The following is a 24,265-nucleotide window of genomic DNA, read 5'->3' on the forward strand; positions in this document are numbered from 1 at the left end:
GAATATTATCAGAGTAAATTTCTGCTATAGAAGTAAATATTACTCCTCAAAGGAAAATGAAAGAAGAAAAAAACAACACCAAGCCAAAAAGAAACATAGCAAACACTGGTCCGTGGGAAAGACATTGAGAAAAAAAATGAGAGAGAGAGAAAAACAAAAATCTAGGAATCAGCAAATCAGCAAATCTACCATTTTCTTGGCTGCTCCTGAAATCAACAAGAATCCGGTCTGGCTGTCTTGAAAGGGGGAAGGAGCAGTGAGGGTGCAAGGTGTGCAGCATGGAAGGTTCTAGGCTCCGGGGCCGCTGGAGCCTCCTCAGTGAGGTGCCTGCAGTTGGCACCTCTTCTGATTCCAGACTCACACTCTGCTTCTGCTTTAATCGCCGTGCGCCCAGATCATCACTTCATTGCTTTCTTTGCGTTTGTGTTCCCCCCTTTGTATTTCCTGGACGCCACTGCTGTATGAAATCTAACTATATATTCCCTTCCGTTAGTCTCTCCCTTACTCCAAAATCTTTACTGATCACCCTAGTGTAGTGGCTAACACCCCTTAGCTTGTGTTCAAGGTTCTTTTTCATTTAGTTTCAACTTATCTGTATAGGAACATTTCACGGCAGCAAGGCTGATCCCTGCCGTTTATTGCTCTCTGGCAGCAGAAACTTTCCTTAAAGCATTTCTTCTTCCAGGAACATAGTCCGCCTTTGTCAGTGCTTAACCTCAAATTAGTTCAAGTCTGCTGTCCTTTGTGAAGTCGTTCATGAAAACTTCCTCTAGCCTATGTTGGAGACACAGCTCTAAGACACTGTTCTCTTCCCCTTATCTGAAAAGTGCTATCTCCAAATATTTATTATTTTACATTGTGTTACTTATTTCTATGGGACTTTTCTTATCTATCCTGAATTATTTTTTGGTATTATCTAAAGCACAGCTTTTTAAACATTTCTGACCATGACCCACGGTAAGAAATAGTTATGATATAATACACACATAGAAACACACATTTATAGAAGTAAAAAAGAGAGTGATTTGTACTATTTTTCTTCCATTTTCCTGATCAATATCCCCCAAGTTGATTTTGTGAATTACAAACTGGTTGTGACCCCTGGTGTGAAAAACACTACTCCTGAAGAAATGTTCAGCAATGATATAACAATTGTTGATAGGAGGAAGAAAAGAGGATAACATTGGACTCATGAAACTCTTAAAGAAGAACCTTCACATTTCCAGAAGAATCTGTCATGTTTGAAACACATTTGACAAGTATAAACTGAGACATAAAACGTACTGATACTGCTAAGGCACGAGACACATATCAAATTATAGAATTCCATACATATCATTAGATTTTATAAACTATATATTTGTACTAAAACGCTATTCTATAAAGTTGTATTTTTCCTTCACACATCTGTCAATGTAATATATAACACATCTAAAACAGGAAAGGTCCTAACAGTGTTTACAATTTCAACAGACCACGGTGGGGGGGAAAAACAGCCAACGAAGATAGTACAATGATGATTTTTTAAAAACTTTCATACCTGAATTTCCCCCGTAATCGGATGAGAGACAACCTTTGTGGCATCAGTAGGCTGCAATATTAAAAACGTATATTGTGTTAATGGATAAGCCCTTCATAAAATTTATCATTTCAACTTCCTTCTGGAATTAATTTCTATTTGGTCAGAGCACACTGCCTGGAAAATACATTTCATCCATTTGGCTGCTTCAGATTATGGGGTCTAACTCTCCTTCTCAATATGTATTTAATTTTACAGATACATAAATCTATTTTTTCATTTTCCTCAGCCTGTTTTGAAGCTATAATTTTATACCTGTAGGACTGCAGATTTCAGTTACTTATTGTTACTTTGGTTTAAAGTACTCAATTTAATTATTTACAGGTTTCAAGGATCTATAGAGAAATGAAAAAAGATACTATTTTTAGACAAAGACTGCCTAGGAGCACAGAGGTTAGAGAAGTCCATCCTTGTGCTCCTTCAACGGCTGCTCAACCCCTCCCTGCTCCGTTCTAGAGTGAAGTACACAGGGAATCATATCTTAATATTTCACATTCCTTAATTAAAGTTCTAGCCTATTCTATGTAAGTTCTCACTTCCTTAATAAGTTCCTTATGTCAGTAAAGCCTTAAGGAAAGTTAGGAATGTGACCTGGTAAACTGGTTGATAATGCTAAAAAAAATGACTGATTGCTGACAGCCAACTTGTTACATTTCAATGCAGTATTTGTGCACATGGAGATGATGTCCCTGACTCCAGATCTATAATACAGTTTCAGGTAATGGGGCATCCACACTGGGAAATATTTACTAAAATGGAGGCGACCCTGCTATCCCCCAAAATAAGGCCCTGTCTACATGTGCATAATATTGGCCTTGTTTTAATAATTAACCAAAAAAGGAAAGATCCCTAATATTTAGGTGGATATACTTGTTGTTGCCTTTTCCTTTATATTTTTATTCTATCAATGAGGGAAATCCAAAGAAGATAGCTTATTCCAGGTCTTGTTTTATGAAATAACTATGGAATAAAAATAATATAATCTTTGGTAAAATTATAGAGTGGAGATTAAATTTTCCAAGCCATGTATCCTTTATTTATTCAGGTCATTTTAAAGAATGCCCATTTGTTTTGTTTTTTTTTTTTTTTTAAGATTTTATTTTTTTATTTATGTGACAGAGAGACAGCCAGCGAGAGAGGGAACACAGCAGGAGAGTGGGAGAGGAGGAAGCAGGGTCCCAGCAGAGGAGCCCGATGTGGGACTCCATCCCAGAACGCGGGGATCACGCCCTGAGCTGAAGGCAGACGCTTAACAACTGCGCTACCCAGGCGCCCCGAGAATGCCCATTTGTTAATACTGAAACCATGCTCTGGCTGCAAAGGGTAAGCTGCTAGTTAATTATTTTACTGTTTAAATTTAAATAAAAGCAAACTGAATTGAGAAAAGGAAGGACTATAGAAGTTTCTGAAACTATTTGTATCTTGATTAAAGATAGGGAATTTCCTAAAACCAGTTATCTTTGCATTCCAATGAGGAAAATGAGAATAATGCACATAAAAGTAAAAAATAAGACCAAAAAATCCTCACAAAACACAAAGCTAAATGATTTTTGGTACCTTATTTTGTTTTGATCTCTTTTTGACAGTTGTAGCTCATCTGACGTTTAAGCATGTCAATCATAACTAGATTTCGTGCAGAGAATAAACTTACGGACCATTTTTTAATTGTTCTGGGGTGTGGCAGTAAACTCAAAAGTGTGGAGAGGGATATTTTAAATTACGGAAGGAAAAAGATCAATATCTGTTGGACACTGAGCAAACGATGAGCTCTGGGTAGTTATCTTTCAAGATTAGAGCCAACTACTTTCCTTTCAATGATGTCCTATCTTTGTGAGGTTGGTTTTTAATTATTGTGGTGATAAAAAATGTACTTCAAGAAAATCAGTGAGCTGAGTGTAGAAGATTTCATGGCTTGAGTAGTTGTGCAATGTCCATCAACTGCACATATCACAATGAAATTTAATCTAATTATTAACAATGAAACAAAGACATTATTTTTTATTTCAATTTAATTAGCCAACTTATAGCTCATTTTATATGTATCATTTTTCCCAATAGTTCCTTAGATATTAGGATATAAATACTAATTATTTAATAAATAAAACTGCCTTAGGTATATCTTTGGCTGTAAGAGAGCCATGAAAAAAAAAATTACTGAGGGGTTCAGGGTGCTCTGACCAGCAAAGTTTGGGAAACCAATGACTTACTTCGTAAGACATTTAAAACTAATAAGTACTTTAATTGAATCATTTATTCATACCATGACTTGAAAGAAATCATTCAAACTTTAAAGATAAAATGAAGAAGTTTGGTTAGAATTTCATAGACAAAACAGCTTGAAGTGGTAACATAAAAATCTCCAAGATAAAAATTCGTATTGAATTAGTTTAAGCAAAATAATCATTTAAAATAGTCATATACATAGCTTATATAATGTAAACATGCATTTAAATAATTTTGATTCATATTTTACCTACGTCTACTCAGAAGAAATCATTTTGAGTATTAACAGATTAATAATTACTTATGAATAATCATTTAGAATGTTTACTAGATGGTGTTCTAAGCATCCAAATGTATAATTATGCTAACTATATTTAAAATATTTTAGTTTTAATACATTCCATTACCTAAATGTTTTGTATTTTAATACCCAGTCTCATACCTAATGAAAACACAAAGAAGTTAAAACCATAATTCTATAAATTATCTGAAGAACAAATGACATATGTGGACATATTACCTGACTCAGGGATATGTAAGTTTCAGACCATCACTCAATATTTCCATAATTCCTCAATATAAATTCTTTAACATTGCAGGATTTGGAGAACGAATGAAAAAATGTATTGCCTTTTATGAATACTAAATGTTGATAGCCAAGAAATATCATTAAATTTATTTATTCATTCATTCATTCACTCAAAAAAATGTTTGAAGAAACTATATGAGCTGTTAGAGATAAATGCCCCAAAAGATAAATGAGTAACAATCTCTTTCTTCAAGAGTGTTAGCATCTAGTGACTATATATTTCAATTAAAAATGTACGTGTAATATTATATACACATACATCCCAAAAGTGATTAGATTTGATTATTGTTATTACTAATGGTAAGAGTTAAGTAATCTGTATGTCATCACTGAAGAGTAGAATATGAGACCATAGGTAATTTTAAATATTCTAGTAGTTACATTAAAAATTTAAGAATCAGCCAGTGAAATTAGTTTTTAATAATGTTTTATATAACCCAATATAGTCTAATTACATCATGAAAATCAATATCAAAATTGTTAAGGAGATAATTTATGTTCTTTTTTTCATACTAAGTCTTGATAATTTGGCATTAATTCACTTTTATAGTGTATCTCAATTCAGACTAGCCACATTTCAAGGGCTCGATTGTCACATGTAACTATCATTATGGATAATACTGTTCTATAAATTTTTATTCCAGCAAAAATACAGTAAAACCACATAGGCCGCATTCTTGGCATGGCAAAGAATTACTGCATATCATAAAACATGTCAGTATCATTTCCTTGATGTTTGCCCTATTATACTTGTTTTCATCTTCTAATCATCGCCAAAACAGTTTATGTATTACAAAAAATCAAATTTTGCACCTCCATAATATTATAGAGACTCACAAGTGTGTAAGCTCCTCTACTGTGCTTAAAAAGCATAAAGAAAGTAAGAAAGGGGTTTTGGTTCTTAAGGAGCTTGCAGCCTATTTGGAAGGATAAAAAAAGGAAACTAGTAGCTACAATCAAGGTACAAATTGTTGGGGTGCCTGGGCGGCTCAGTCAGTTAAGTGTCTGCCTTTGGCTCAGGTCATGATCCCGGGGTCCTGGGATTGAGACCTGCATCAGGCTTCCTGCTCAGTGGGGAGCCTTTTTCTCCCTCTCCCCTCTGCCTGTGCTATCTTTCTCTCCCTCAAATAAATAAATAAAATCTTTAAAAAATATGCAAATTGTCTTAAGAGATATATAAAGCATGGGGCAATTTAGAGGGAGGAGAAAACAAAAAAGGATACCTTCTGATTTTAAGGCAGGATTGGACTATGGAAAGATTTCGTGGACAAAGGCCTCCTGTTATTCTTATTTCATTTTTGCTTACAGCTTATCACTGGCTCTTCATTTCCTGCAGATTGCAGTGTAAAAGCCAGGCACAGCACATAATATCCTCTAATTTACAACCATCTAGGCTTCTCCTTTGTTTCTTACCCCTGTATTTTTTTGTACACCTATGTTCTAGGCAGGCAATTTCTGTTTCTGAGATGTTTTTTTCATGTTGCACTCTCTACTTGGAAGGTTGGTCCCTTTATCCCCTTTACCGAATCAGTTCATTAACTAAACAACAGCTTTCTTAACCTCACTCTTCATGCCTTCACTGTATTTCTTAATGACATCCAACATTATATACCTTCATTGAATTAGTTTACATATCATTGTTCATTGTAATTAGATCAGCACTTGGAGAACTTATTAAAACCCTGGTTGCTTGGTCCTATCTCTATAGTTTCTAATTCAGAAGGCATAGGGTGGAACCAAGAATTTGCATTTTTAACATGTTTCTAGATGTTGCCAATGCTGTTACTGGGATCATACTTTAAGAATTACTGGTCTACCCCGTCTGCAGGGAAGGGATTTTATCCATCTTTTATCTTGTACAAAGTGTGACACCTGACATGAGGTGCCATCCAAAAATGTCCGTGGAAAGTAGGAATGTGTTGGAAACCCTAACACATAGAGTACTTATTAGCAAGGCTATCGTAAAGATTGGACGTTAGGCTTACTGTAATAATCTCCCAAGGAAAACCACTGACCAAGCCCTTTATGACTGAGCAGGATAGGGTAGTAGGCAGAGGTGAGGCAGCCAACTTTCCAGGGAGCAGGGATACTTTTTTGAAACAGGATAGTGACCCAATCAGATCCCTCTGCACAAATCAGACAGTTGGAGGGTAATTTAAGAGGAAGGAAGAGAGGCTGGTGAGTGGAGTTACCAGTAGTGAGTGTAATAATGTTGGGGAAAAATATAATGCTTTACTAAAGAAAAGTGTTGAGTTCAGAGAAGACAGAAAATCCCTACAGCCTTATTAGAAAATTAGAATTCTCAGGATCAAGATTCAGTGACTGAACAGACATTGTGAATGAAGGAAAAAAAGGAGCAATGGTGGTCTTAAATTTGTACTTAATTTCCTGGAAGGATGGTGATGTTAGTTGCTGAAATAAAAAACACTGGATGAGAAACTTGTAGAATTATAATGTGCTTGGTTTTGAAACTTGGCTAGTAGAGTTTGTCATGTCTTGAGGCCTTCTACCTGGAGTCATTAAGAAAGGAATGATAAATATCAGTCTGTAATTTAAGAGACAGGGAACCTCCATGAGGTAATTCTCAAAAACTAACATACAATTGCATGTGGTAAAATACAGTTGTGCTAAAACTTGTTTTGAAATTGAATCTAACTATTCTTGAAATTAGGCTTCGAGAAGCCCTGCTATATTTAGTTTGGGACAAGTTATTAAATGATGCAATGATTAAGATCATCCTAACTTTGTTGTCTTTTTCTGAATAAAATGGATTTGGGGGGACACCTGGAGACATCTGCGGTGTTTTTATACTTTGTAAAACAACTTTGTTTTCTGAAGCCCAGTCAGTTGACCCAGGCATAGCCTGTCCCTCCCATATATCTTACTGTAAAAAGAAATCTTTATTCATGTTTAAACAAAAGAATATTTTTTCCAATATATTTACTGACCACAAGAATCAAATCTATGGGGAAAAACTACAAACTGTCTACATTTCATCTGCTTTTATAAGGTTAAAAATTAATTCTTTGTTTCTTTTAAAAGCCCAGTAACTTGGAAATAGTAGTTAGAAACATTTATTTTAAATGAAGACTTGCAACAAAGGAAAATTTATTAGTTTGGAATTAGGGATAAAATTCAAAATGGCAATTCTATATTACTGGTTTTCCTTATTTCTTTTCTTTTTTTTTTTTTTTTAAGATTTATCTATTTGAGAGAGACCACGCACATATGCACGCATGGGGGTGAGGGGCAGAGAGAGAATCTCAGGCAGATTCCCGTGGAGTGCAGGGCCCAACGTGGGGCTCGATCTCATGACCCTGAGTTCATGACCTGAGCTGAAATCAAGAGCTGGACACTTAACCGACTGAGCCACCTAGGCTCCCCAATAAGTATGGAATTAGGGATCAAATTCAAAGTGGCAATTTTATATTACAGTTTTCCTTATTTTTTATTGTCCTAAATCCTCTTTATCTCTGTGTCCTTTATACCTTTTGTTTATATCATCAAATGCAAGTAATGTATATCTTGTGTTTCCAAAAAGATGCAAAGAGGCTCAGATTTATGCAACAACAAGAAAGAAAAAGAACCAGGAAATAGGAACCATTAGACATACTGTTCAAGGGTATCATAATAATAACTGCTAAAACATTTTAAGAAATGTAGAAATACATCATCTTCATAACAGTTTGATTAGTTATCTATTAAGAAATGAAGGTTTTTTGTTTCAATCAAATGAGAAATCACAAGAAAAACACCTTGAAAATGATACTGGATTTCCTGTCCTCTCTGAATAAGGAGAGAGAAAATAAGTACCTCAGATGTCCCTTCTCACCTTGCTGCTGCTGTGTTTCTTTTTGCTCACGGAGGGGGACCCTGGTTGCCCTGGGCTGGGAACGGAACTGGATCCCGCGGATGTGGGACCTGAATGAACGTGAGATCCTTTCTCCACAACGGATGACACGACCAGTGGTGACTGCTGTAGGGAAACCTTCTGGAGTTCTGCTGCCAACTGCTTAGGGTCAACCCCTGGAGATTTTGCTTTATCCACTAAAACAAAACGAAGTGGCTATGTATTTCTCAGAACTTAGCGAGTTCTAGATGACAAGGTAATTTACATACACAGATATATGAAAAGTTCTACAGGCCTGGGTCTGTTTTTAGTGCAGTGACCCAGACTCTTAGAATGCTGGCTATAGCAGATAAATGTTCAATAAATATTTGTTAAAGAAATAAGTGATTTTTTTAATGGAACATTTGATCTACATTTATAAGACTCTAGTTGTTAGCTCAGAAAGAGTTAAGGCTATTTCATCATGTCCTTATGAAATTACATGCTGCTTTTTTTCTTTATAAGAAAAAGGCAATCAAAAGGTCCAAGAATGACTGTTCCATAATCCAGTTATGCTAAAAAGAATCGAGTATTATCTAAAAATTCTATAAAATCCCAAATAAATGGCTCCATGGATTACTCTCACAGGATGAATTTATTTTTAAAGAATTAAAAATGTAAACTCACACAGCAAGAATTTGGTATGAATTTCTTTCATGGGTCTAATATGCAAATTTATGTTTCCCTAGAATGCTAAAAACATAGCTGTAGTGCTTTTGATTTTGTTTATATTTACACATATAAATAAACATTTATTGGTCTATAACTACATTTCTGTCCATACAGTTATCTATGCTTGTCGTTATATCTTCACCTACAGCTTCATCTGCCCCAACAATTACATTTACAGTTACGTCGTTACCTTTACCCACAGTTGAAAGAAGATGACTATTACCTACCAGCTTTTGGTGGCTCGTGAAGTTCCAGGTGCTGGGGATTTTCAGAGTCTGACAGCATATTGAGATCCCTAAAAATTAAAACAAAGAAATTAAGAAAGAAATTGAGGAAACGGGAGACAAAAGGCCCTTTTTTCCAACTACCCTGATTTTTTTTTTCGGTAGGTAAATGAGAAGTGGTTAATGATATAAAGCAATTTCCAAGCATGCTCACCCTTCTAACCAAATATATATTTGCAATGCTGTTAAAAGTCAGCTGATAAAAATGATTATTTAAGGTGAAATCTTTATGGATTAAATGTAAGTTCATTTTGAAATACTATACACAGACATGAAATCTAAATGGGTTTAGGCTTTCATTTAAATGAAGCATGTTTCAATAAAAGCATGAAAGGGGAGAACTACAGACATAATCAGACACAAAATTAGCTCAATTCTTTCTATGCTTTAGACTTTGATTCTGAACACAAGAAATCTATAAAACTTGTATTCACTTTATTTTCTAATTACTGAAAATCTTGCTGACTGGCAAAGGTTCCACCTTAACAATTTTAAATTAAAAGAGCCATGAATAGCCAAAAAATGGAAACAAAAAGATGGGGAAAAACTCACAGTCTTACACATATTTCTGCTTCCCCACTTTGCTGACTAATGATACTCTGCACTTCTTCATACGTTTTAGAAGTTAAAGGAATTCCATTCCACTCCAATACTTGCATCCCTAAAAAGACAAATTCAAGTATAAAATAAAAAATGTGTTGTACTTCTAGTCTAGGTTCATAGGGCATAGAAGACATTTAAAAAAACAACTCGGCACACCATTTCAGAGAACATCAGTTCAAAGTTCTCTGGAACATTAATACCACAACCATATGCAGTTTGATTTCATCACTCACCTGAACACATCAAATGTGTCTAATACAGCATGCAAAATATTGCTTTTGAAAACCTATTAAATATTACCAAACACATGCATTTTGTTCACACTGCTTTAATAAAGAAAATATCATTGAACATAAATTGCTTAGGCCAATTTTGTGTAGGAAAAAAAATACCATTACAAGCACCAATATAATTTTCCCATGGGGAACAAGTATCTAGAAGGGTATAAGCTTCCATATTCCATTATGGAATGGGAAAGGTGGAAAAAAACTCATTAGGAGTTTGTTGTGAAGCTCCCCTTAAGAAACTGTTATTGCTTCAATTTGTTCAGATAAGACAGATTTCCACGTGGAATTTTTTCTTTTTCTTCACTTCCTGCAAGATGTCCCTGAGCACAATCAGCAGGCATGTTACAGAGAGGACAGCTTCGGGCCGGGGGGGCGGGTGGCCCGTGTGGTAGTACAAGGCCCTGTGCTCAGAAGGGCTTATGCTTGGTTTAATGCTTCACCGGCACCATTTTGAAATTCTTAATAATGTTTCAACAAAGAACTCTACATCTTCTTTTTGCACTGGATAGCGTCAATTATGTTGCTGGATTAATTAGGGGGCATTTCATGTTTCCTTTCTGTCTAGAAAGATGATTTTCACTTAAAAAAAGTAGTAACAATATTTCAACATTTTAAATTTTGTTTCTTTGGTCCGTTTTATACGAGCTGTCAAAAACATGTAAGAGTACATATTTGGCATTTATCAGCTGGTCCTAATACACAGCTATGTGAAATGGACAGAAATTAGACTAAACTGTCCAAAGTTATAGTGCCCAAATATTTGTGAATGCTACCAGCTTTACCTAAGAAAATATCTGTATGCCATAACTAGGCTATAATTGATATAAAAAGAAATACTTGAGCAATTGGGCTTTCAATGAGCTTCACAGATGCCTATGTGAAACTCCCTATTGCTCACCTTTGGCTTCAGTGGAAAACTCTTGACACGGCATAATTGAATCTTTAAAAGTTTTAATGATTTTGATATATACTGGAAAGCATATTACTGGTTGCAAACAAGTAAGGGAAATTCTTTTACTACAGTGAAATGGCAAAAGAAGTCCATAAAAATGTCCACAAAACACAAACAAAAATAGCTTTTCTAGAACTTACTCCAACAAAACTTTATCTTCAGATGGCCCTTAGGTTTAATTCAACAATCCCAGGCTGTTGTACATATAAAATGAGGAAATTACATAAGAGACAACGATGATACCACTAAAGAAAAACTTAGCACTACAAAAGGAAAAGCACACAGGAAAACACACTTTTAAAAAAATCAGGATAAAGAGTATATTTATGTACAGATGATTCTGAATTGAAATAAATTATAGTGTTATAATTGCATTGTCACTTTTCGGGCAAGAGTATATTCTATGAAAAGAAATAGCTGCATAATCTCCATGCTGCTTCTCTTGGATTAACTTGTTTATTTTTCACCTCTCAAAATAAAGGAGCAAATTTACAAAACGTAATTACCCAATGAAATTAAAAAACGCTTCTAGTATTACAAAGGGAAAACTATTTAGAATTGTTAATAAAATTGCTGAAAAAAAGACAACCCATAACTAGAATCTTGTGTAGAAATACACCTGAGGTCATAAACTACACAATCTGTTCTGTTCCATGATACACAGACTAAACTTCTTTTCTCTTCATTCAGATTCCCACCAGAGTTCGTGCAGGACTGTGGTTCAAAAGATTTTGTCAATACTTTTGTCCTTCTATTTTTGGTTCTAATGGTGAGTATCACGTGCTATAGGTAATGTGATGACTTGCACAGAGTCCTTAACAACACCTTTCCTATGCATCGCCTCTCCAAATCCCTAACAAATCCTACAAGAACCATACTAAAATAACGAAGGGAATATAACCAATCACTCCTTATTAATTCACAACAAGGCTCTAATAATTTTAGAGAATTAATATGATATGATTTTAAATATAACGTTCTTGAAAAATGTTAATTGCAGAATCCTACAAACTATTTTAAAATGCATGTAAACATTTGTTGAACATGATCATGCTACACTGAGGTTCACTAAAGTAGTATTTTATCATTCAATAAACTTGAATGGAAGTAGAGTCAATCTGAAGATAACTTTGTACTCTGACTTTGTTTTAGACATAATTCCTGGAAGACAGTGTACACATGAATGGTTATATCTATTATTTATTTATTTTTTATTTTTTATTTTTTTTTAAAGATTTTATTTATTTATTTGACAGAGATAGAGACAGCCAGCGAGAGGGAACACAAGCAGGGGGAGTGGAAGAGGAAGAAGCAGGCTGCCAGTGGAGGAGCCTGATGCGGGGCTCAATCCCAGAATGCCGGGATCACGCCCTGAGCCGAAAGCAGAGGCTTAACCGCTGTGCCACCCAGGCGCCCGGTTTTATCTATTATTTAACATTATGAGCAAACATTTACATTTTCTTTATATTTCAATTATATCAACATGTATGCTAATGAATTGTTCGACTTTGACAGTGGACAGATGATGTTTCAATTATATCGTTATAAAGTACCTATACTAATAGCTTTTAATAGGAAAACTAAGATCACCTGAATTTTTATTGAATGTGCAACAACTGATGGCAGGATTTGCTGTTTACAATCTTATATTTAACATGTTATTAAAAACCAAAAAAGACAATAGTCAGGTTTGAATTAAATGTTTGAATTAAAAAGAAATCAATCAACATAAAACATTTTCAACTACATGTTTTTATAATTTCTGGGATTACTGAACTTTATATCTCCCAAAACTAGTAAATGCTATTCTTGGTAACGCACTATTTCATGTATGTTATTTCTCTGTCTATATTTAATCTTTACCATTACATCACAAACATCTTATGACTAAAATTATTGAGTTAACAGGTGAAATCTTACAGGTATATCCAAACACATACAAAAGCACATGACTTTTTTTTTTTTTCAATTCCACAACTATTTTTTTCAGGACCTAGTAAGTGGCAGGCACTACACAATTAGTGACTCACGTGGTGATCACCACCTTGCGTCTAATATTGTATGCTAGCATAAAATTTAATAAAAAAAAGATACTCTACTAGAAAAAAGCAGAAACATCTTGGCAGTTAGTAAAACTAAGATGATTCAGACAGAAAGAATTTTCAAAATGTTAAAAGTATATATAAAAAGGCCCAGACTCATTAGTGATTAGAAAGTACAAGTTAAAGCAGTAATGACATACTACTTAGCTCTCGTCGTATTGCAAAAAGTTTAAAAGCAAGAAAATACTATGTGTTGACCAGAATGTAGGATCAGGGGACCCTGACTCCAAAGGAGATTATACTTACTGGATGGCTATTCAGCTTTACCCCGACTCTGTGATGTGAGAACGCTATGACTATGTCACAGGAAAATAAACAACTGCTTGTTTACAATTTATAAACATGAAATTATTTTAATGGGAATGCAGATAAGTGCACCCCTCTGGGGGGCAATGTGGCAGAACATCATGAAATTAAACACATGTATACTCTATGACTCAGAAATCTTGCTGAGTCTCTATTTGTGGGAGGGCGTGGTCTCAGGAGAAATGGGACAATGAGAGTATAGTAAGTGCTCGAGATGGAAAACACCGGGCAGAGGGTGCAGGTAAGAGACCATGCCAGGCATTAACACCAAAAGGTGGCTCCACCTTAACACTATTTTCCAAGTAAAACCAAGTGAGAAACAGGATCTGTCTATAGGAAATACATTTGATGTACATGAAAATGCTATTCGTACCAAGTAACATATATTTTACAAAAAATAACAGAAATTCTGTAAATTATAATAGTTGTTCATGAACAGAAGAAGGAAGTGGGAAAAGAAAATGAGATAAAAGAAAATGAATTAATAAGTGAACAAACACAAAAACCATACACTCATACATATGCACACACACACACACACACAGACATACACACGTGAGGGTAACTTACATAAGCCAATGACGTGGGTGTGCTATGGAATGAAAATCTAATGCCATTAGGGTAACAGAACAAAACAAAAGCCAAACTTAATTAAAAATATCTGTATATAATAAATTAATCATAATTTATTGTTTTGCACCTTTTCTCCATTGATATTATTAACCATGACTATAGATTAATTTCCTAAATCTTGACACTTGCTCTCAAAAGTCCTTTATAAATTAGCAGCATTAGCAAAAACTCAGAATTTGAAATAGTCATTTGCCTTGGGTTTCTAAATCGTGAACAAACCCTGCAAGTGAGTTTAAGGGGTCCAATATATTGTCCACATCAGTTATACTAATTACTCATTCATTTTCAAGAGATAGACTGTTAATATAAGAGAAATACATAGATAGATGGATTTTACTCTTTCATAAAGTTATTTTTTAATATTTTAGAACTTTAACCAATTTATACATTAACATGAAAGGAAGAAAGAAAAAATGGTGGAAGAAAGGAAAACCAGGAAGGGAAAAAAAGAGTGGAGAAAGGGTATCTTTGGTAAAGGGAAAAAATAGTATTTGAATAGCGTCCTGCTTATTTACAGGACAAAGGAGACTCCCTGGATCATGACAAGACATTAAAAACCCAGATGTATTTTCCTGAGAAAACACATCTAGAAGCAGAAAATCTTAAGGTTGGAAAAGTATGTTTTTGAAGAGCTAATCTCATAATAATATTGTCATTTCTGTCACTGTCATTATGATTACTATTATTTTTACTCATGGAATGCATAGTTAGATCAAAACTTAGAGCCACAGTACATAACATATTTAACCCGGAGTGACTTTCACTGAGGTAGTCTCTCTCTGCCTGCTTTCTCCTTCTTCACTCTCCATACTCTAGAGGTATCCTTAGGGACTTGCAGGAACCCTGTTTCCCTGGTTTACCTGAATGAGTTGAGTTTAAAATGACCTCAAAGGGCATGTGATGTAATGAGCAATGGGTGTTATATACAACTGATGAGACAGGGAACTCTACCTCTGAAACTAATAATATACTATATGGTAATTAATTGAATTTAAATAAAATTAAATTGAAAAATAAATATAAAATGGCTTCACAACTTGAATAGGGCATCAGAAAAACTTCCATTGACTAGGACAGTGTCTCTAGAGATACACTGAAGGGAAGATAATCTGAAATTCATTTTATTGAGAATGTAGTCTGAATTGCTAAAAAGGGCTACGATAAAATGTTACATTTTAGTTTTTTAACCAATAGTCTAATAATATTTTCACATACAACAACGTGTGTGTGTCTGATATTTAGCATTAAAAAATTAAAATCTGCCCTTCTTTTAATAAGGAGCATATGTGCTAGTTACAGAAAGATAAATACTTTATCAGAAACGTGTTTCATGAACCAGTGTACTGCTGACTGCTGATACTTTCTCTTCTCCATAATCATACTGTGTTCACATTTAGCTTGGGTATTTACTAGCTGTTGTGACCTGCAGCAAACTGGTTAATTTGCCATCGTTGGCTTCCTCAAGGGAGATTATATTGCTAGATCACTGTTACGGATTATTTCTACTCTGTGAGGGGGAGAAGACTATGACCATGGCACAATGAAAAAACAACTGCTTGTTTACAATTTATGAAAATGCAATTTTTTAGCTGGAGCTTTATATGAAGATTTGAACAAATATTTTGGATCCTGAAATTTACATATTGGTTTTGTTTTTCCTTATCTACAAATTTTCCTTACAATATACTAAGATATTCAAGCACAGGAGTCATGTCATCTAATTTTTCTCCTCTGCATTCCCCACATCTCCTCTCACTGCTCTTTGGAGTCATTGCTCAGGCTCCTGGGGCTGGTGTTGGCTCCCCAGGGCCCCCACGGAATACCTTATTTAGTTTACCTTCTCTGGGCATTGCCACATTTGTTTCTGGATTGGTTAACTCAGAGGTTGGAACATTCAGTTTGTAGTCTGAATTAAATGTGGTTTAAACTTAGATGCCAGGTGCAAATGGGTGGCTCAGCTGGTTAAGTGACCAACTCTTGGTTTCAGCTCAGGTCATGTTCTCAGGGTTGTGAGATCAAGCCATGCACCAGGCTCGGTGTGGAGTCTGCTTGAGATTCTCTCCCTCTCTATCTGCCTCTCCCATTCTCTCTTTCTAAAATAATAAAAAAAATTTTTACTTGCATGCCGAAGTACCTAGTGCTAATAATACCATTGAAACTAAAAGCTGTTTTCAAACTAAAATACCAAAATTTTAATTCTAGTAAGCTCTACATTTTAAAACATGTGAGATATCACAATATCCTGTCTCCACAGTATAAAGATAATAGAACTAAACTCATTAGAATATTCAATGTAAATTTTATAAATGCATATTCTTCCAAATTTCAGTAGTATTAAAATTATATATATATATATATTATATATATATAATATATATATATGAGATTTGGGGTAACTTTCTACTTTTTTGCTTTAAACTATTGCATATTTTTGTACTGAGTAAAAAAGCCCAATATAAATAAAAACAGTTTGTTAAGCAAAAGTATATGCTTTGATAATACTAGTGATAAGAGTTCTTTGAGTAATGTTATACAGCTTATATAGATATAACGTGGGGCCTGAACTCAGAACCCTGAGATCAAGACCCGAGCTGAGATCAAGAGACAAGACACTTAACCAAATGAGCCTCCCAGGTGCCAAATTTTTTGATAGCTCATAATTAAAGAAGTTGAATTCTGTATTTAAAATTATCATTAATTTGGGATGAGGTCTTGAGCAATGCACTTCCCATGTTTCTTCTTTCATTCATACTTTTTTTGAAAACAAGGAATTAAAATAGGCAAAGTATGGCATGCATATGTATATTCTCAAATGAAATTAATTTACAAAATAAAAAAAATTCTCCCAACATTGTAAATAGAAAAAAATATCTAAGAAATATCAAAGACTGTAGTTGAACTGTCTGGGCTCACCCACTCTTTTTTTCCAGGTGGAATACACTGAAATATTTAGAACCAATGACTTCTACACCCTCAGACCTAAAACAGATTTAGTTCTAATCATAAAAAAGATATTTACAAAGAAAATAGATAACCACATAATTTGCAGTATTAATGGCCAACAATAAAAAGGTCACTGAAAAAGAATCATATAAATAAAATGTGTTGTAAAAGCAGGTCACAACTATTTTATAGACTTGTGTTATAAAGCAAGGAAGATCCTTGCAGATGCTCTAGTTTTCATTTCTTATAGAATACATCAGAAAGGTGAAACGAGTTGATATCACTTCCAATATCACACAGTTAGTTAATGGTAGTGCAGAAGTATGAACTCCATCTATCTCTTAGGCCAATGCTAGTATAAGCAAATAGAAAATCTCATTCAGTTTATGCCAACTAAACCTACCTCAAAGCACACCTAAATAAATGGTGCTCAAATATGTAAAATCTAGCACAAAGGACACATACATTTATAATTCCATTTTAATTATAATAAAAAGTTAATTTAAAAATTGTATTAATTATCGAAATGACTATTTTTTCTTAAGATTTTATTTATTTATTTGTCAGAGAGAGAGAGAGCACACAAGCAAGGGGAGCGGCAGGCAGAGGGAGAAGCAGACTCACCCAGCAGAGCAAGGAAACCAATGAGGGACTCAATCCCAGGACCCTGGGATCATGACGCGAGCAGAAGGCAGACACTTAACCGACTGAGCCACCCAGGCATCCCTCTATATGACAATTTTATTTGAAGACTTGGACATGCAAAAAATGAAAATCTTGTTGAACAAACAAAGTTTTTGTGGGATGCACCATTTATGGTGGATGAAAAATGTCAATTAGGGATGAAAAAAAAAGCTAATTGACTTTCCCATCTCTTCTCCACTCCACTCCCAGAAAATAAGCAAATATCACACTGCTGTAAGGGAAAATAATGTAGGAAGGCTTACCCAATGTCATCAATTATCAAGGAAATTCAAATAAAAATCACAACTGTTAGAATGGCCATTATCAAAAAATCAAGACAGTAAGCGTTGGTAAAAGGAAGAGAAATTAGAATACTTATATTCCATTGGTTGGAATGTAAAATGGTGCACTGTTATGAAAAACAGTATGACGTTTTCTAAAAATTCAAAACAGAATTACCACATGATCTAGCAATCCCATTTCTGGGTATTTATCCAAAATAATTGAAATCAGAATCTCAAAGAGACAGTAGCACTCTCATGCTCATTATAGGTATATACACAATAGTCAAACACTGAAATAATCTAAATATATTGATAAATGGATAAAGGAAACATGGTTTATACATATAGTAGAATACTGTTCAGCCTTTAAAAAGGAAAAAAATAATCATATATGAGACAAAATGGGCTATTGCAAATTCATGCTTTTTAAAGGTAAAAAGGGGAATATAGTTAGCTGTGATTTGTGGTTCAACTTGAAGATTATCATGATAGGATTGTGTTTCTAATCACTATAACCTCTAAAATAATCTAGTATTACAGTCCAGTATTTCCTGGAAGGATTGGTATGGATGCTAAGGTCACTCTATGGCTACAGTTTATGGTATTTAGAATTAGTCATATTATATGAAATGGACCAAAACAGAATGTGTCTGAATAAGACAGGAAAAAGGATATGGGTTGATTAGTAAAATTTTAATAATTCCAAGAATATAACATGTGGACCGATCCAACGATAGGTATGTGATGTCATCATCTTATTTGAATTTTTATTTGAATTTCCCTGATAATTGGTGATTTATAAACTTTTCTTAATTTCCCAATTCATTTTGTGAGAACAAAATGGATGTTTTCAAGTGACTTTCTAATTCAATAGTATTACCAGATTCATACCATTAAATAGAGTGTAACACACTAATCCAAAATGCACTCACGAATATAAAGATACATAGTTAATTGAATGGACATTAGAAGCTAGGTTATGTGATGCAACTGGACATGAGAAATGCTTGCATTAACTGTTGTCTCCTCTGCTTTAAGTATCTCTAGTGAACCATTAAGGATTTTAACTTTAATTATGGACTTAACCTTTTTTAATATTCATATATTCTACATTGTTCTTTTTTAAATGTTATTTAAATGTATCCCACTACTCAGACAGCAGATTCCAACCTAATATATCATCACTTAATTCTAGGAAAGGAGTTTTCTAATAAATACAGGAGCTGTCTGCATCAGTGGCAATACCATCATCATCACCATCCTCATCAGTTCCACTGAGAATTAACATATAAATTCCATTTCAAACATTAGTTGACAGATGGAAAGCACAGAACTTTGATTACTGAATTGTAACTTTAAATCATTTGTAAAATCAGATAAAAAGATATTTCTGAAAAGGGAAATTCTAAAAAGAAATCTCCCAAACAAAATTTAAAAGCAAAAGGTAAAAGTAAATATACTTAGTCTACTGAATAAGAAAATAGAATGTTTCTTTTGACAAAGAAGTAGGGAGCTTTTATCCTGACCTAGGTACTCACTAGAAATATTATGTTACAATATTACAACAATAATTTGCTTATTTTTGAGCCAAAGATACTATATCATTGTTACGAATGGTATAATTGAAATTAAAATCGTGAACTTTTAATGTATAAATTCTTTCACCATTTGAGGAGCAAAGGGATATAAATAAAATAGTCATTTCAAACAATAAAAAAACCGATATCCATTTTATCACCCTGAGAGAATCTTAAAGAAATAAAATGAAGTAGGTGTTAAGTTACTTCATAGGAAGTATCAAAATTCTATTTCTTACATATCAAAGAAAAATTGGCAAATAATTTACATTGGCTTGAGAGATGTTCAATAAATAACAAATATCATGAGATGGCAGAATTTAATTCCAAAAGTTCTAAATCACTTTTAATATGTAAAATGATATTTCAATACATATAATAATATAAAACATATTACAATAACTGATTTTTCCATTGAAAAACAAGGACTGCCTAAGAAGACAACATTTTTTTAAAAGATTTTATTTATTTACCTGAGAGAGTGCGAGCAATTGCACAGGCGGGAGAGTGTTGGGGGAGGNCTGATTCACAAATGAGCTCTGAGCACAGAGCCCAACAGGGCTGGATCATGACCTGAGCCGAAACCAAGAGTCCCAGGCTTAAGGGACTGAGCCACCCAGGCGCCCCTGAAGACAACAGTTTAACCTCAACAGCTATCTATTGATGTCACAAAATTCAACTATCTTTCCTCCAGCTTTAAAAAATTCATGTAGAGAAACTTCTTCTCCTAATTCATAAGCAAACATGATTACAACTATAAAAACTAATGGCAATGTATACTAAATGAATTACGAAGGACGTTCATACATATACCAGCTAATTATAAGAAGTCCTTTTGATTTCAAAGAAGTAAAATCAGGCCCATTTCACTTATGTTAATAGCATCAATATGGGACTTTTTTTTTTTTTACGAAATGATTTTGCCCACTTTTTCTCATTTTATCCTCACAGCTTTCCAGTAGAATAGGGTAAGTGTAACTTACCCCTACTTTAACTGATGTGAAACCTCAGCTTTAGAAATTAGGTTTAGTGGTAGTTCCAAAAGCCAGCTCTCCGGATTGCTAAATTCAGGAATACTGCATTCTAAGGGCTTTTTTCCTGTTTAAGATACACGGAACCTAATTACAAAATCTTGACTATTTTTATAGCTATATTGTAGAATTAAGTGCAAATTCAAAATAAGCGAATGTATTTAATTATGATAAAACTTACCACATCAAGTTGACAGATATTTAGTGTGTATCAGAGAGAGGATTAGATTCTGGGTCACTAAGGTCAATCAGTTATGATTCCGGATATGTTTTCTCCCAGGGAGGAGTAAGAGCGTCATGGAAGGTAAACAAAACTCTGGCTTTAGGATTAGAGAACTCCGGGGGGCTGGTGAGTAGGAAACTGAGAAATGGGAGTGAGGATGGACCCCCATGAGTTCCATCAGGTTGGTGTATGCCTACCATAGGCCTGGTAGGTCCCAATGAACTCGGACTCAATTCATTTGACAACATAAGGCATAAGAGGCAAGGTTTACAATAATCAAACTGTTATTTTAAAAACATCGTGCAGTTTGGAGAGGGCCTACACTTTGCTTCCCCTGTGGCCCTCCCACTTCTGGAAGGTTCAGATCAGTCTCTTCCATGCTTCACTCTGTAGGACTGTTATGGTATATAGGGATTTATGTTTTAAAAATATGGGGGAGTGACTTTTGGCTTACTAATTTTGAATATTATGTATAGGAACACACGAATGAACACAATGAAGTCATTTTCACAGAGCTAAAATGTAACACATATATCTTATTGTGTATGTGTGTACAAATATATACAAAATGCAATATTATAGTTTATCATTATGTCTCTCTTTTTATCCTTTACTCCTTCTAACTATTCTAGTTACAGCACTCAGAGTGTTCCTATTTAATTTTTTTAAAAAGATTTATTTATTAGGAGAGAGAGAGTGAGAGAAAGAGCCTGTGCACACACAAGGGGTGGGAGGCAGGCAGAGGAAAAGGGAGAGAAAGACTCCGCAGCAGGCTCCCCACTGAGACTGGAGCCCAAAGAGGGGCTCCATCTCACAACCTTGAGATCATGACCTGAGCTGAAACCAAGAGTCAGATGCTCAACCTGGGCCCAGACAAAACCCCCTGACCCCTCCACCGTCCCCCCCTTTTTTTTTTAAAGATTTATTTATTTACTTGAAGAGAGAGAGAGAGATGAGTGTTCCTACTTAAATGTCATTCTTCTGTGTCAGCCCAGGGGCTTCTCATCCTACCCTTACAATGGCCCACAAGATTCCATCTCTGTGACTACTTTAACTGAAACTTCTGCTGTCCTCTCTCACATGCTCACTAGCTGAGGCCACAATGGGCTCCTTGCTGTCTTAGTTTTCCTGCCGCACACCAGGCATGATCTTGCTCCGGGCCTTTGCCCTTTTCATTTGTCTGCTGTAATACTGATAATTTCTGGTTCACTCTTTCCTCTCCTTGGGGGCTTTCCTCCATTTCTGCCTTCTTGGTGAGGCCCTCCATGAACAGCCCCTCTAAACTTGCAACTCCACCCCTACAGGTGTATCTCTGCTCCTTGTTGTATTTCTCTCCTTAGCACATATTACCATTTAATACAGGCTACTTATAAATAACTTTGCTTTTTTCTGTCTCACCGGCTAAAATGTACAGTCCATGCTTTCTTTCTTTATGTCCCCACGGGGTCAAGAGATATCTCTCTATAGAGCATGTACTAAAAAATATTATAGAAATAAATGGATCACTCATAGACCTCAGCAGACTCAAGTGCCATAAATGACAACAATGAGGATCTAGGAAAGGCTAGAGAGTAAAGTAAACAAAAGTAGTTTAAGAGAGAAATCTTGTTTTCTTCCAATGCTCAGTGTAACTTACTATACAGATGAAAAGCCTTTAATCTGAATTCATCGAGTGCTGGCATGAAAACCTGAATTTCTGCAGAATATTCTTTCTGCTTCAACACTCATCACTCTGTCTGGAACACAGCAGAATGTTGTAACTATGCTGAACTATTTTAAAAATTAACAAGTGAAATAAATGAAAGCCTGGAAAGATCTGTTTGTTACTAGACAGTTCCTTGCCTTGAGAAGTTTACAATCTGCTGTTAGAAATTACCTGAAGGTTACCTGGGATTCTTTGCGATGGGAGGAGACATGTCTGTAAGCTGCACTTAGTTACTGTATTGGTTCTAATGCATGTGGAATAAACCAGTGTATTCTGAATTTCTAGATTTCTCTTATTGCAACTGAAAAATACATAAAGTGCCCATAAAAAGTCATGAAAGAAATAGCTTTTTCCCCCTTAACTAACTCTTCAGATTTATTTTAAATTTTTATTCATTTAGATCCTCATCAAACCTTACCTCCACAATTAGTACCTTCTATCCACCACATTTCTAGACTGTAGGCACCTTCAAAGCAGGGTACATCGTATCATTCTGCATCATTCTAGATAGACTGTGTGCAGAGTGGTTACTGAATACATGTTGTAACCCATATTCATTCTTCATTACTCCTGGTATTCCTCATAATATCACCACCACTCCTTCACAACAACCTTCTCTCCAAAGTCCGTTTTTTTTTTTTTTTTTTTTTTTTTTTTACATCCAACTAACGTTTCAGTATATTGCCATGGCACCCCAATAGGCTCTTAGACAATTCTGCAGTATGCTCCTCAGTGTCCTTCCCATTAAGAAACATCTCATACAGGGACGAATTCAAGTTTTGCAGGGCCTGAGGCTCAAGCAGTTTTAAGGAAATAGATATAAAATTATGAATACAAAATGGGATACAAGTGAATATTTGTTAAAAGGACAAAAGAAACCACAACAAATTACCAATGCCGAAAAAGCAACAGATGCCACAAACATCACCCGTTGCCCAGAACTTCCTAGAGCTGTGTAGGGGGCTAGTAGAGTGAGGGGGAGCCCTGAGACTTAACTTTAATTAGTGGCATAATTTCTCCATTCTGGTCTCATTTCTCTTTTCATCCCATTTAATCACTCTCGCCTTCTTGATGCTAGTGCTTGAATTTTCATTTTATCCAACACACTCAGCTCATGGTTCACATGCTACCATTTTACCTTCTCGTTACAAACCTGTAACCATGTTTCTTCTCAACAGTGAACCTCTCTGACATCTCTTCAACAGGTAAAGTATCTCTTAACTATGCATGATAGAAGGGTCTCGAGGAGGATTCTGTACACGATGCACAAAACCCGATGGGCTTCTGTGATTTGTCAAAAGTCCCATACAAAAGGAGCTGATGAGAAAAATGAGTCCAGACACTGAGAGCCAGACATCTGACGCCTACACCACAGGTCTGCTCTCTAACAAGATGTGTTTTCAGTGACTAACAGACCATGAAAGTTACATGAACAGATATTCATTGCATGTGCATCCACAGATTTTAATCAGACATGAGGTGTACTGATTAACAGACTGTTGATAAGAAGAAAGACTTAGAAGACTTTTCAAAGATTAGCCAAAACTTTGGTTTTCCTGTTAAAATAAGAAATGGCTTAATCACTTCAGGCAGGAGGTGTTTGTTTTTAATTTATTCAGGCCTGTGAATGGAAATAATATTCCAGTATAGCAGACAGCTCAAACAGTTCAGTATTTCCCTACAGGAAGCCTGAGCTTTG

The 24,265-nt window shown here is 34.9% G+C and overlaps 1 protein-coding gene across 1 annotated transcript in view; it reads right to left on the reverse strand.

Annotated features, from left to right (window-relative positions):
• The window catches only part of PCLO (piccolo presynaptic cytomatrix protein), a 378,386-nt gene that overhangs the window by 75,984 nt on the left and 278,137 nt on the right, over positions 1-24,265 (reverse strand). The window contains 4 exon segments of the mRNA XM_019798053.2: positions 1,541-1,591; positions 8,224-8,438; positions 9,180-9,247; positions 9,789-9,897. Coding sequence (XP_019653612.2) covers positions 1,541-1,591; positions 8,224-8,438; positions 9,180-9,247; positions 9,789-9,897 — 443 coding nt within the window.

This window comes from Ailuropoda melanoleuca, chromosome 1 (genome assembly GCF_002007445.2).
Source record: "Ailuropoda melanoleuca isolate Jingjing chromosome 1, ASM200744v2, whole genome shotgun sequence".
NCBI lineage: Eukaryota > Metazoa > Chordata > Mammalia > Carnivora > Ursidae > Ailuropoda > Ailuropoda melanoleuca.